The sequence below is a fragment of the Mastigoproctus giganteus genome, chromosome 1 (genome assembly GCF_048544385.1).
Source record: "Mastigoproctus giganteus isolate SK-2022 chromosome 1, ASM4854438v1, whole genome shotgun sequence".
In the NCBI taxonomy this organism is placed as follows: domain Eukaryota; kingdom Metazoa; phylum Arthropoda; class Arachnida; order Uropygi; family Thelyphonidae; genus Mastigoproctus; species Mastigoproctus giganteus.
In genome coordinates this window covers 56,523,466-56,535,700 of record NC_143575.1, presented here as the reverse complement: position 1 = coordinate 56,535,700, position 12,235 = coordinate 56,523,466, and the positions used below count along the sequence as shown (strand labels likewise).

General features: G+C 34.0%; 1 protein-coding gene across 1 annotated transcript in view; it reads right to left on the bottom strand.

The window, feature by feature from the left end:
* LOC150090811 (myc box-dependent-interacting protein 1-like) overlaps positions 1-12,235 on the bottom strand; it is a 250,695-nt gene that overhangs the window by 72,209 nt on the left and 166,251 nt on the right. Inside the window, exon 8 of the mRNA XM_090380153.1 lies at positions 10,332-10,508. Coding sequence (XP_090236279.1) covers positions 10,332-10,508 — 177 coding nt within the window. The remainder of the gene's footprint in view (positions 1-10,331; positions 10,509-12,235) is intronic.

Here is a 12,235-nt window from a genome sequence, read left to right as displayed (position 1 = left end):
TTCTAGCAGCTTCAATAGGCATTCCAAGAACACATTATCAGACCCAAGAGTAGCTGAGATACTGGCAGTCAGTCAAAGAAGTTCCTGGAGGACATCAACATGGTACTTCACAAGGGACTCAACAAAAAGTAATGGGCGTCAGCTTAGACTTGGCCAAAAAAGTGAGCTTAGTAAGAATAGCAGCTGCTTACTACCACTGATGATTTAAGAATACAGATCACTGGTCTCTATTCTTAGCTCAGCAGTGGTAGTGGCTTGTCAGGTGCCCAAATTTCTTTTTAATTTCTGGAAAATGTTTTGGGTTTTTTTTTAAAATTCTGCATAAAAAATACTAATATTTCACCTTTTCTTAATGGATTTGTTTCCAATACTATCAGTTACTTCCATTTTCAAGTTTACATCAAATCTGATGTGCTTCAACAGCACATGAAATTCAAAACTACATATCTTGCCCTGCAATGTAGCAGCTATCATGAAAGAATGTCATCTTTCACTATGTGAAAACATATATTAAACCTTTCAAAAACAACTGGGATAACGATCACCAGACAAAAATGACACATTTTTGCCACCTCTCAATACACTTCCACAGGCCAGTTTTGTAGATGTTCTCTGAGTGTCCTCCTTCAAACCACAACTTGGCAGCAGAAATCACTTCATCGTCGCAGCAAGTGTTTTCCATGAAGAAAGGACTTCAGGTCAGGAAACAAGAAGAAATCTGAGGGTGCGAGGTCAAGGAAATAAGCAGGATGCAGCAATATTTCAAACCCACATTCATGGGCACACCTCACTGAAGGATGTGAGGAATGTGTAGGGGCATTATCATGTAGCAGGTGCACACCGTTTGGCAACTTTCCCCACCTGTTTTCTTTTATAGAGCACAGTTTTACGAGGTTAGAATAATACTTTGCCATCATAGTACAGTCAGTCCTTGTATAGCACGTTTACACTACACAAATTCGATCATACACGATTTATAAATAGGGGAACAATATCGTATATAACACAAACCGGATTCACTTATGCACAATTCGCCTTTGTGTTTACAAGAAATAGCAGTTGAATGCAGAATCACCAACTAAATGCAACATGATAGAAATGAAGGGAAGATTCTGAAAATGTATTTGTTTTTTTTTTTTATATCAGTGAAGGGGAAACACATTTCACCATAATAAGGTAAAAACCCACACAATTCCAGCTATCGGTATTATCACAAATGCCATTAGATCGAGTTTACTAATAGTTTATAACAGATTCCACTAGCAGAAACGCAACTGGAAATAGTTTTTATTGTTTTATGGTAGTAACCCCCAAAAATGTGCTTTAGTAAAATGTGAGGTGTTAATAGTGTATCTCTGCCTTTACGGTGTTGTTTATTCAGTTGCTATACACGCACAGCTTTGTTTATGTGTATCAAGCATGCCTCCTCATTTTGTAATTTATTCCCTAAATGCTTTATTTCTTAAAAATGAGTAAAATACTTAAAAGTTGTGAAAAGGAAGCATCCTGAAGATACTACAGATTCAGAGAGAAAAAGAAAAGCAATATCAATAAACAGAGGCGGACTGGATCAAAAATTCTTATCCGGGAAAATTTGTAGTTGCCTCATGCTGTGGTTTATGCTGTGGTTCACATGCTGTGTGCCTCATGCTGTGGTTCACACCAGCCTCCGGCCCACCGGGGTTTCTCCGGTAAGGCTTATGGCCAGTCCCCCTCTGTCGATAGAGAAAAAATATAAAATTGTGAAACGCTTTGAGTGAAATGAAAGACCATGTGATTTTGTACATGCTACAGGCCTAAATGAGGCAACGCCGAGAATTAGAAAGAATGCAGAGAACATAAAAACAACTTTCATGGCAGGAACAACTCAAAGTGTAATTAGATCACGACACAAAGAATTGGAAGAGATGAAACGATGTCATCTGTTTGGATAGAAAATCAAACAAAAAACAAGTTTGCTTACGACAGAAGCAAAAGCATTAGCAATATTTTATTATGATAATTTATGGTGTTTGGTAATGTTTTGGTTACAAATGTGCGTTCATTCTTGGGTGGTCGGCACCTAACCCTATTTTTCCCATAGGGCCTGTTGTTTATATTGCACGAGGGTTTCTAAGAACACGATTATCGTGCAATACGAGGACTGACTGTACAGCCCTTTTGAAGGTAATCTGTTAGTATTACACAATCCTGATCGCAAAAACTGATGGCATCGCATTGTGAGCATTTGTTTGCACCTTTGCCTATTTTTTTGGGGGGGGGGGAAGGGTTTTTCCACATGATTCCATTGTTTTGACATTAATTTTGGGATCATAATGATGGATCCAAGTTTCGTCCATGGTGACTAGCCATGAAAAAACTCCTCTTACTTTTCCTGGCACATCAACAATATTCATATGTAAATTGTGCCCTTTCCTTCTTCTTCTGGAAAGGAGTCAGAAGTCTGGAAACTCATCTAGCAGACACTTTATCCATATGCAGCTGTTCATGAATGATATTCTCCACAAATCCTACACTAATTTGGAGCTCTTCAGCTCGTTCTTTGATGCTAATAAGGCGATAGTCCAGGATTAATGTCTCAATTTTTTTCAACACTCTCCTGTTACAGCAATTGCTATGCATCCTGGTATTTCTTCATCATGCACTGAGGTTCTTCCACATTTAAAATGTTTATACCAATGTGCAACAATAACTTGGGCAATTTTTTCCATAAATAGCAATCATTTAGGTTTTTCCCTTGCAGAAAGAGGAACTGAATCACTGATCTGTATTCCACTTTATCCATTGTGACACTTCATTCAGCATTGCAAAAGAAAAAAATGAACTGTCAGATCGAAACCAAAATTCGTGTTGCTAAAGAGACTTCAATGCATCAAACAAAAAGAATTTTATTTCTATCACAACTACTTTAGTGTGAATACAAATCTTTTCTGGACTCCCCTTGTAGGAGAAGAACAACAATAACTAAAACTGTGAACAAACACAGTGTTGGCACTTAACCAGTACTATGCCACTCTTCAAACAAGAAGCCAAATAATTAGAACCACCATCAATTTTACAAAAAGCAAAGATGGTGATATGTCACGACAGGTTCTTGTTTGAAATTTTTGTACCAAAACCATTAAAAATATATATATATATATATTTCAAGAACCAGAACCAGCAGAGATCGTACAAAATTAAATAGAAGCGGTTGTTAACATTGGTAACTAACTGCAGCTTGAAGTTTCTATAACTAACGTCACTGATCTGCTTCAAACGCACAACAGAGAGTTCACAAATCAAGACCACCTTGAAATGGCAAAATGTGAAGAAGCTGAGAAAAATGATTTAATAGATGAAACTCCTGTTCATTCTTTTACTCTCAAGGGGCTTGATAAAGCTTTAACACATAGAAAAAGCAATTGAGATTTTGAGTCACAAGATTCAAATTTTGTGAGCACTAGAAAAGTTGCTACAGATTTAAAAAAAAAATGCTATCGTGAAATTTCTAAAGAAAAGAGAAGACTGTCATCTTGGAAACACACAACTCTTGAAGATTTCCAAAGAAGAACATGACTCCTTGTGCTTCCAACAAACCAACAAGTGCCGAGTCAACAATGAGTGAAGAACCATCAACAAGTGTGCATTTAGTCAATGATGAATAAACATTCTTTAACATCTGCATGACATAAATAATTTCTTTATTATTATAATTTTCTTGATTTTAAAGACTGTTTTCATTTCTTTGGATAAATAAATCATTGTTTTGTTGACTTTTATTTAACATTACTACGGTGAAATTTCATTGTTGGGAACTCAACCCCTATTTTTAACATTATGTCTATGGGGAAAAAATTCCAGCTTTATGAGCTTGCACTAGGAACGAATTAACTCATAAAGTTGGGCACTACCTATATTTATTTCTTATTATGCATATTTTATTAGTTATTCTTCTATCTCCCTCACTTTCTTTATCACATCTTGATTTATTGTCCATGCTTTGCTTAGGTATAGCATTTGCTGCCTTTAACTCACTAGACTACTTTCTCATTTTAGTTTCTTTGTGAGTTTCTACTGCTCTATATGTTAAAGCAGTGCTTCCCAACCTTTTTTGCACCACACTTAGGAACTTATATTTTTGTATGGCACAGAGATAAACTGGAGCAGATTTTGAGGTGTCCATAAGGTCTTTATGAAAAAATGTATTACATTTGCGTTATATTATATGTAGTTATGATAAGAAAAGTGAAATATAAATACAGCCAGGCCTCACATAACGCGAGTTCAGTTAACGCATTTTTCAGTTACCACTATTTGAAAAAAATCATACCACTTTTCACTTTACATGATGCAAATTTCCAGTTAACGTGACCTTTTTTTTTTTTTTTTTATGCGATAGATGAAAAAGATTTGAATCATGCGTTAAGCTTACTGCGTGTTGGACAGGCAATAAACAAACATTTGCCTGCTGCCCGCCTCAGTGTCTTCCATCAACCATCAGAAGAAGACGTGTTACTCGTTTGCCTCCCGCTAATAAAGTCAATGCAGACTTGCATTTAAAAATTCAAATTTTTAAATGAGCGAGATGAAAATGTTACCGTGCAGGAGATAACGGTAAAAGAACTTGATGAAATCTTTCGTATCGCAGAGAATCTCAAACAAAAGGTTTTAGGTTCACTGCAACATTTATTTCGCCAGATGAAAAGAGAAAGTCAATGCTGTTCAAATATTTCCGCAACAGTCATTTCTTCATTGTGTATTTTATGTCAGAGGTTCCCAAACTTTCTCGGTTCACAGCGCCCTTAGTGTCTCAGTAATTTTTTCACGGTGCACCCAGACCAAAAGAAATACCTAACAGTTCCATTTAGTAGTTAGGTCCAAACAACTTAATAAGAAATGTTGAAACTTTGAACTACCACTAGTTCAAAGTTTCAACATGTTGAGTATCGCTGAGTTTAAAAATATTTAAAATATTCCGCCGCACACAGTTTGGGAACCGTTGTTTTATGCAATACACATTTAATTCCATAATTATTTTCATTATATTTTACATTATATACAGTTAAAAATTATTTAAAAGGTATTTGTAAAATTCTTTATAGACATTCCAGAAGGTCAAGGACCAATTATAATTTTTCCTATTGACTATTATTATATTCGATTAACGTGTTTCCGTTTTGCGCGATGCGTTTGAGGGACAAATTAATCGCGTTAATCGAGGCCAGCCTGTACTACGGAAGATATTAAATATTTAATACTAAATTCATACAAAACTTCAAAATAAAATCTTTTAAAATTTTTTTAATGAGAAACTTGAGCTTCCTTCTATGAGCATAACATTTTCATATCAGGTTTTATTCTTGAAATGGCTGCACGTAACTCCTGATCCAGACTTTTTAATGAAGATCTCTTCAAATTCTTGATAGTCACCATTGGCGAGAAACTTTGTTTGCACAAATAGGTGGTAGCAAATGGAAGAAGAGTGTCGATTGCTTTTTTCTCCAATTGAAGGAAACTCCTTTCTCACCATTAACCAAAATTCAGATAACTCTATGTCTTTAATTTGTACTTGAAGGGTGCGATCATTTCTTAAATCAAACAGCTCATCTTTTTCTTTTGTTCATAAATGTAATGCTGGAATTTCTAGGGATAATGCGAATGGATTTCAAATCCAATCAAATTTTTTTACATAAAGTATTTCAAAATAGTGAAGTTTTTCCTCAAGCAAACACAAATGTTGCTCTACTAATCACAGTAATTCTTCTTTAGGATTTAAATTATAACACCGATTAAACATCATTAGTGATCCGTTTTTAACCTCACTTTTCCAAAGTTGAGTTTTTTTTCTTTGAATCCAAAAACTGTCTGTACACGTTAGTATGTTTTCATGTGATGCTTGCAATTTTCGAGTTGCTGATTCAGGTGCTCAAAAACATCAGTTAGGTAAGCTAGTTTTTGGAGCCAATAACTATCCTCCATTAAATCAGAAAAGTAAGAATTATTCATAAAAAAAATAAAATTTCAGCTGTTCTTTTATCTCAAACTCTTGATAAAACTCTTCCTTTGGACAGCCAATGTACTTTAGTGTGAAATAGTAGAGAGTGGTATTCTGATCCCATTTATTCACACAAAGCCGAAAACAAATGCGACTTTAATGGCTTGGATTTTATTAAATTCACCATCTTAATAACATTGTGTAATGTGGAATTCAGGCCCACAGGCAAACTTTTAGATATGAGAGCATCTCTGTGAATAAAACAATGTATAACCTGAATTTCTGGGTTTTCAGAACAAGGTCTTGATGTAAAACCTTTAACTCTTCTGGTCATTGCAGCTACACCATCAGTACACAAGCTTAAGCAATTTTTCCATAATATATTATTTGTCTCAACGTATTCATTTACTACTTTGAATATTTCATCCCCAGTAGTGTGATTTGGCAGTTCTTTGCAGAACGGATAACATTCTTTAAAGCATTTCTCTTCAATAATTCTAACTAGTGCTATTAAGTGAGCACAGTTACTAATGTCTGTAGATTCATCAATTTGCAATGAAAATTTTTGATTCGATAATTTTCTGAATTAATTTTGTTTCGATGTCATCTGATATATCTTGAATGCATCTAATAGGCCGCCGTAGCCTAGTGGTCAGGCGCGCGGGTGCATAAGTACACGTGCCTTGAGTGACCGGGGTTCAAGCCCGTGACTGCTGAATACGGTGCTGTTTCTTGTATTCTTTGTATCTTGTAAACTCCTCTGACCATTTGGTCGTCCCGGAGTATAAACAGAAAATTTATTTATTTATTTACTGATAGTGTTATTCGAAAGTGGCACTTTTTCAATTTGCTTCTTTGCTTCAATTTGCTCCTTTGCTTCTTTTGTCCCAAGCATAGTGTTAACAATTTCATTTCAATGCAGGCAAGTAAAATAAGCGATTCTGCAATTGTATGAGGCATTTTGGATTTGGCCACCAATTGGGCGACCTTATAACTGATACGAATTTGATACTATTGCAATCAAATTCATAAAACAACTTTGCTTCCTATTTTGGATTTGAAGACACTTAAAAAAATTCAAATCTTTTTCTGTACACTATGGATGTTTCGTGGTAAGCTGCCAGCATAGTTTACTTGGGACCATTGGTTCATTTTTCTAGGCAAATAAGACATATGGATTGAGGAAGAGACGAATTATCGGAGCATACAAATCCATATTTGATATATTACTCATTATATTGCCTAAATACTGGCTTTGTCTTTTTCTTTGGACTACATTGTTTGTCCCACGAAACTGACAACTTTCTGGTTCTCTTCAAAAAGTTTTCCATTATGAGGTGGAAAATAAATATCCACAAAAAATAAATTTGGTTAAATATAAAGTACTTAATGAAACAATTTAATTAATTTTAATAATTATTTGTTTTTAGATATAAACATTGATTTTTATTTCTAAGAAAGGTAAAGTGCAGCCATTATCAACCCACTGCAGGATGGAAGCCTCCTCAACAATTCATGCTGAGGGAAATGGACCATAATCTGCCACGCTGTCCAGTGCGGGTTGGCAGATCAACTGTATTCAGCATTCAGGGGCTTGAACCCCGGTCTACTCAAAGAGCGTGTGCTATTATTTTGGACCAGCTTTAACATTTTTATACTGAAAAGATATATGTATAATAAGTCAGTGCTTACTTTTATTTCTAAAAGTAAGCACTAACTTATTATACAAAAAAAAACAATAAGCAAAACAAAAAACAAATTGCGACTAAAGTAAGTAAAATCTCATTCTTTTGTGTTTAAGCATGATACTGAACTATTTTCATATAAAAAATATGATTTTTATAAAAGATAAGAGAAAAATTTTAGAAATTTTTCTTGCATTCAAATAATAGTTTTTAAATTTAAGTTAAAAAAAAAAAAGAGGAAATATAAAAAGAGAAAGAAAATGTGATTTTCATACTTTCAACAAAGATTTTGGTTCAGGTGGACTTGAGGGATTGTATCTGGTCTATTTTCTTTTCCTGGTTTTTTCATTCCTTCTTCTATTATCTTATTGCAGGTTGAATTCACTGTTTCCTATTCCTTCCCTAACTATATGAAAATTTGATAAAATTACATCTCTTGCAGCACACCAGTAATCTTTCTGTGGCACACTAGTGTGCTGTGACACACCGGTTGGGAAGCTCTGTGTTAGAACACTTCTCTTTCATCTTTTGAACCTTCAACTGTACCATATGCACAAACAAATTTCATCACCCAAGTTTCCATATTAAATTTTGTCTGTATGAATAATCTTCCTAGCAATTAAACTTTCTTCCATTGTATGTTTCTTTCAGAATAAATTAATTTTGAACTGCAGCATCCAATATTCATTCTCTTAGTTTTTGCTAATTATTTTTGTATCATAATGACCTAGTTCTTCTTCTTTTTCAATTTCTTCATTATTTAAGCTTCTAAAGAATATTTAGTGCTACTGGAACTGACTAGCGTGATATCCCAACAATGTCTCTACTGTTTTTTTCCCTATTATAGTAATAAGTTTTCAGCCTATAAGTTATCCAATCTGATCAGCTTAATGGGAGACCAGCCTAATTCATTTAGTAGACATATAGTTAGCTCCCTACTAACTATACTAGTAGGGAGTTACATAACTAGTAGATGGAAAGTGGACACTGGGTGAGGAATCTAGTTGGTTTCCCCTTATTCAATAGCCTCAGACTCCTCAGTAACCTTTATTCTTATAGTTTAATTATATATAGAATGAGATATCACTTATGTAGTTATGGAAAACACCCTAAAATGTAGAATTCTGTTGCAAGTTGATGATTACAGTGATTCTCAGACTTAGAAATACTGAGAAAAATCTCTAAAAATATCTGGAACCTTTCAGTGGAGGTGTTCGCGATGTTAAATCTTGTGTTACCAATCCACATAAATAGTGCTTGTTGCATTGTAATTTACCAGCAGCAGTGAGGTCATGGGTGGAAAATCAATTTGTCATGAAATGTTTTGAAGTGTGATTATTTTGCTAAAAGCATGTAAAAAGCCTAGTTGAAGTAGCTCTTTGCTCGTACATCAAGGAATTCAGTACAATATGTGGCCAAAAAGTTGCAAACAATGAATTTTTGAACAATCGAGCAGGCCAAGGTTAGCATTATAAACTATTACTTAACAATGATTGTTATTTTGTAAATATAGCCAAAAAACAGTGAACAGTTTGTAGCCATCAATAGTTTGCAATCATCTTATCATAGCAGACACGAAAAACTACTTGAAGAAAATCAAATCAAACATGGCTTGGTATACAAGTTAAACATAAAGATCAGGACACACACACAATGGTGGTAGATGACTTTCATCAACCGGTGAAATACCACCACTTTGCTTATTGTAGGCTTGAAACCCATGTTTAATCTCTAGAGCAAAGTTTCTGGCACACCCCCCCCTCCCCCATACTTCTCCTTCAACCCATGCACGGTACTAAGTACTATAGGTTTTGATACCCTTCGTGTTTGGGGTTTTCACACACACACACACACACACACACACACACACACACACACACACACACACACACACACACACACACACACACAATATCATAAAATTGACTTTAATCATAAAACTGTGCTTGGAGAGGATACTGGTCAACAATTGATCTTGAGCTGCTGTCAAAATCACCAGTGTTTATTTCTGGCTTACAAAAAAAGATTTATGATTTCCACCAAGAGAATGGTGAATTCATTCATTGATGGAGTTCTTCCAAGACTGCCTTCAGTTCTTCAGTCTCCACCAGTAAAGCACTTTGCATAATATAGGGCCAAATTAGCCTTTCAAACCTGTGGTGGGTTTAAAATTACTGAATTGCTACATCCCTTGGATTTTTGCAGACATTGAGATGTGACAAGTTGGGGTCCCAGCAGAAAACAATCCTTTATTCTACTTTTTATCCTTTCATATTGTATTTCACAAATCAACAACCTTTGTCATAGGAGAAAGATAAAGAAAGTTTTAATATATTTTTGTCAGCTCTTCTAAAATAATTTATTTCAGTGTAGTGCAGTGCAAAACCAGCTTTCTATATGGGCCCAACTGGCTCATGCCAGGGGCCATAAAAAAAGAAAAACCATCATATCAATCTTCCAGGAAAAATATGCATTTTACAGAAAATTTTTTTCTTCTAAGAATCTTCTGGCAGGTATATAATGCATACTAATTAAAATACTACAGTACATTATACTCAATGTAAAACAAGCATACCAAGCATTAATAAATATGGTTAATTTATTTTAATATTAGATATCACCTTAAATTTGAAGACTATATATATTCAAAGGGGGAAAATATCCTTTACCTTATTTTTGGAAGCTGCACACTTGAATTTGGTAAAATGTATGGTCCTTTTGAGCTTTCTGCTGCAAGATTTTCCATTAACTCACTCAGTTGAGAATATATTTTCAAATTTTCACTGTGAAAATCTGATTCAGATAAAAACAGTGTCTGAAGGTGGGAAGCAATAAAAGGAATACGACTGAAACAAAAAAAAAAAAAAAAAATCAATGAAACACTATGTATGTTCATCACATACTATTTATAACTGTTTATTATTTAAAAAAAAAAAAAAAACCATTACCTTAGGCAACAATTTTTTCTAGGACATGGGATGGAATCAACATCCCTGAAAAGACAATGAACACCCATACACTCACTTATATTGGGGGGGGGGGGGGGGGGAATATACATACCCAAGTTAAATAAAATATTTTTCAACACTAACGTAGAATTTAATCTAATACTGTAATCAGAGATATTCAAAATTTCAGCTGGAACAATGGCATAGCTAAAGATATTCTGTTTTAAGTAGAAATGTTGGCATACTTTTTCTATACACTAGATTTCACACAAGTGATATTCTCTTTTGAAAATACATATACAAGTGATAATACTAAAGTGGCAGAAAAACAATTAAACAATTTTTTTTTATTATACTTTGTGAAGTAGAATTTACTGTATTTGTAAAACAATGTGTTGTATGCAAATATAAACTCTACCTCAACACAATTTCCCCCTTAATGTCCTGATGGATTTAATTCTATATCCTTTTTTGAAATCTTGTCATAAGAAAATTAGACTGGAATCACTTAAACATATCTAATATTTAAAGTTATATTAACAAGATTACACATGTAAATTAAATGAAGTGAGATCTGACTCGGTATGAACTTCCTTCCTTTTACGCTAACCCAAGGGAAACTCAGATTAACTATTATAATAAGTACAGGTTCTCTTCAGGTTTATGATAGTGCCAAAATGTCAATGGACAACCGGGAACGTTAAACACTGGGGAAATTAGGATTAAAATATTCCACAACTCAACCTACTCCTGTGGCCATATCAACTGGAACACAATATACTATTCTATGCTTAATTTAAATTATTAAATTAAATTTAAAAAATTACCTAATATAAATGAAAGGGCAAATGTTGCAAGTTTAGATCAAAACTTTAATAAAAAAAAATGACAGCACAACTGGACCTTAATATAATATAGTGCAACACAGATATAATGTAGGTGCCAAGGACAACTCTAACATCTGCATTACAAGAAAAACTAAAATTAAAGCAATTTTTTTTTTTACTATACAATGACTAAAAGATATGAACTATTAAAGGTTCATATTCCCCTTATGTTATTTATTCTTCTTGATTTTTTAAGGAGTTCTTATATGCTGTAATGTAATAACTAGATCGTATGTATATCTTAGCTTAATTTTCAGCACTCACCTCATGGTAATCCGCTTAGCTGGCTAAGCTAAGTGGATTACTATGAGGTGAGTGCTGAAAATTAAGCTAAGCTACACATACAATCTAGTTATTTATTCTTTTAATACTTCCTGCAATCTTTCCCCTACCCTGAGTGTGGTACCACAACAGTTGGTACATTAATTACTGCTACCCATGTGCAGTACCTTACATTTATCAATGTTTAACCTCAACTGCAACTCTTCAACATATCTGTCTAATTTATTTAGGTCTTGTTGAAGTAGCATACCCTGATTACTGTCAATAACCACTCTGCTCATCTTTGTATTATCAACAAACAGACATCAAACCTGAAATGCCTGCACTAATATTGCACTAATACACCTCCAGTGGTGTTTTTTAATAAAAAACACCACTGAAGGTGTTTTTATTAAAAATAAAAACACCTCCAGTGGTGTTTTTATTTTTAATAAATATAAAAAATAAAAAAAAAAA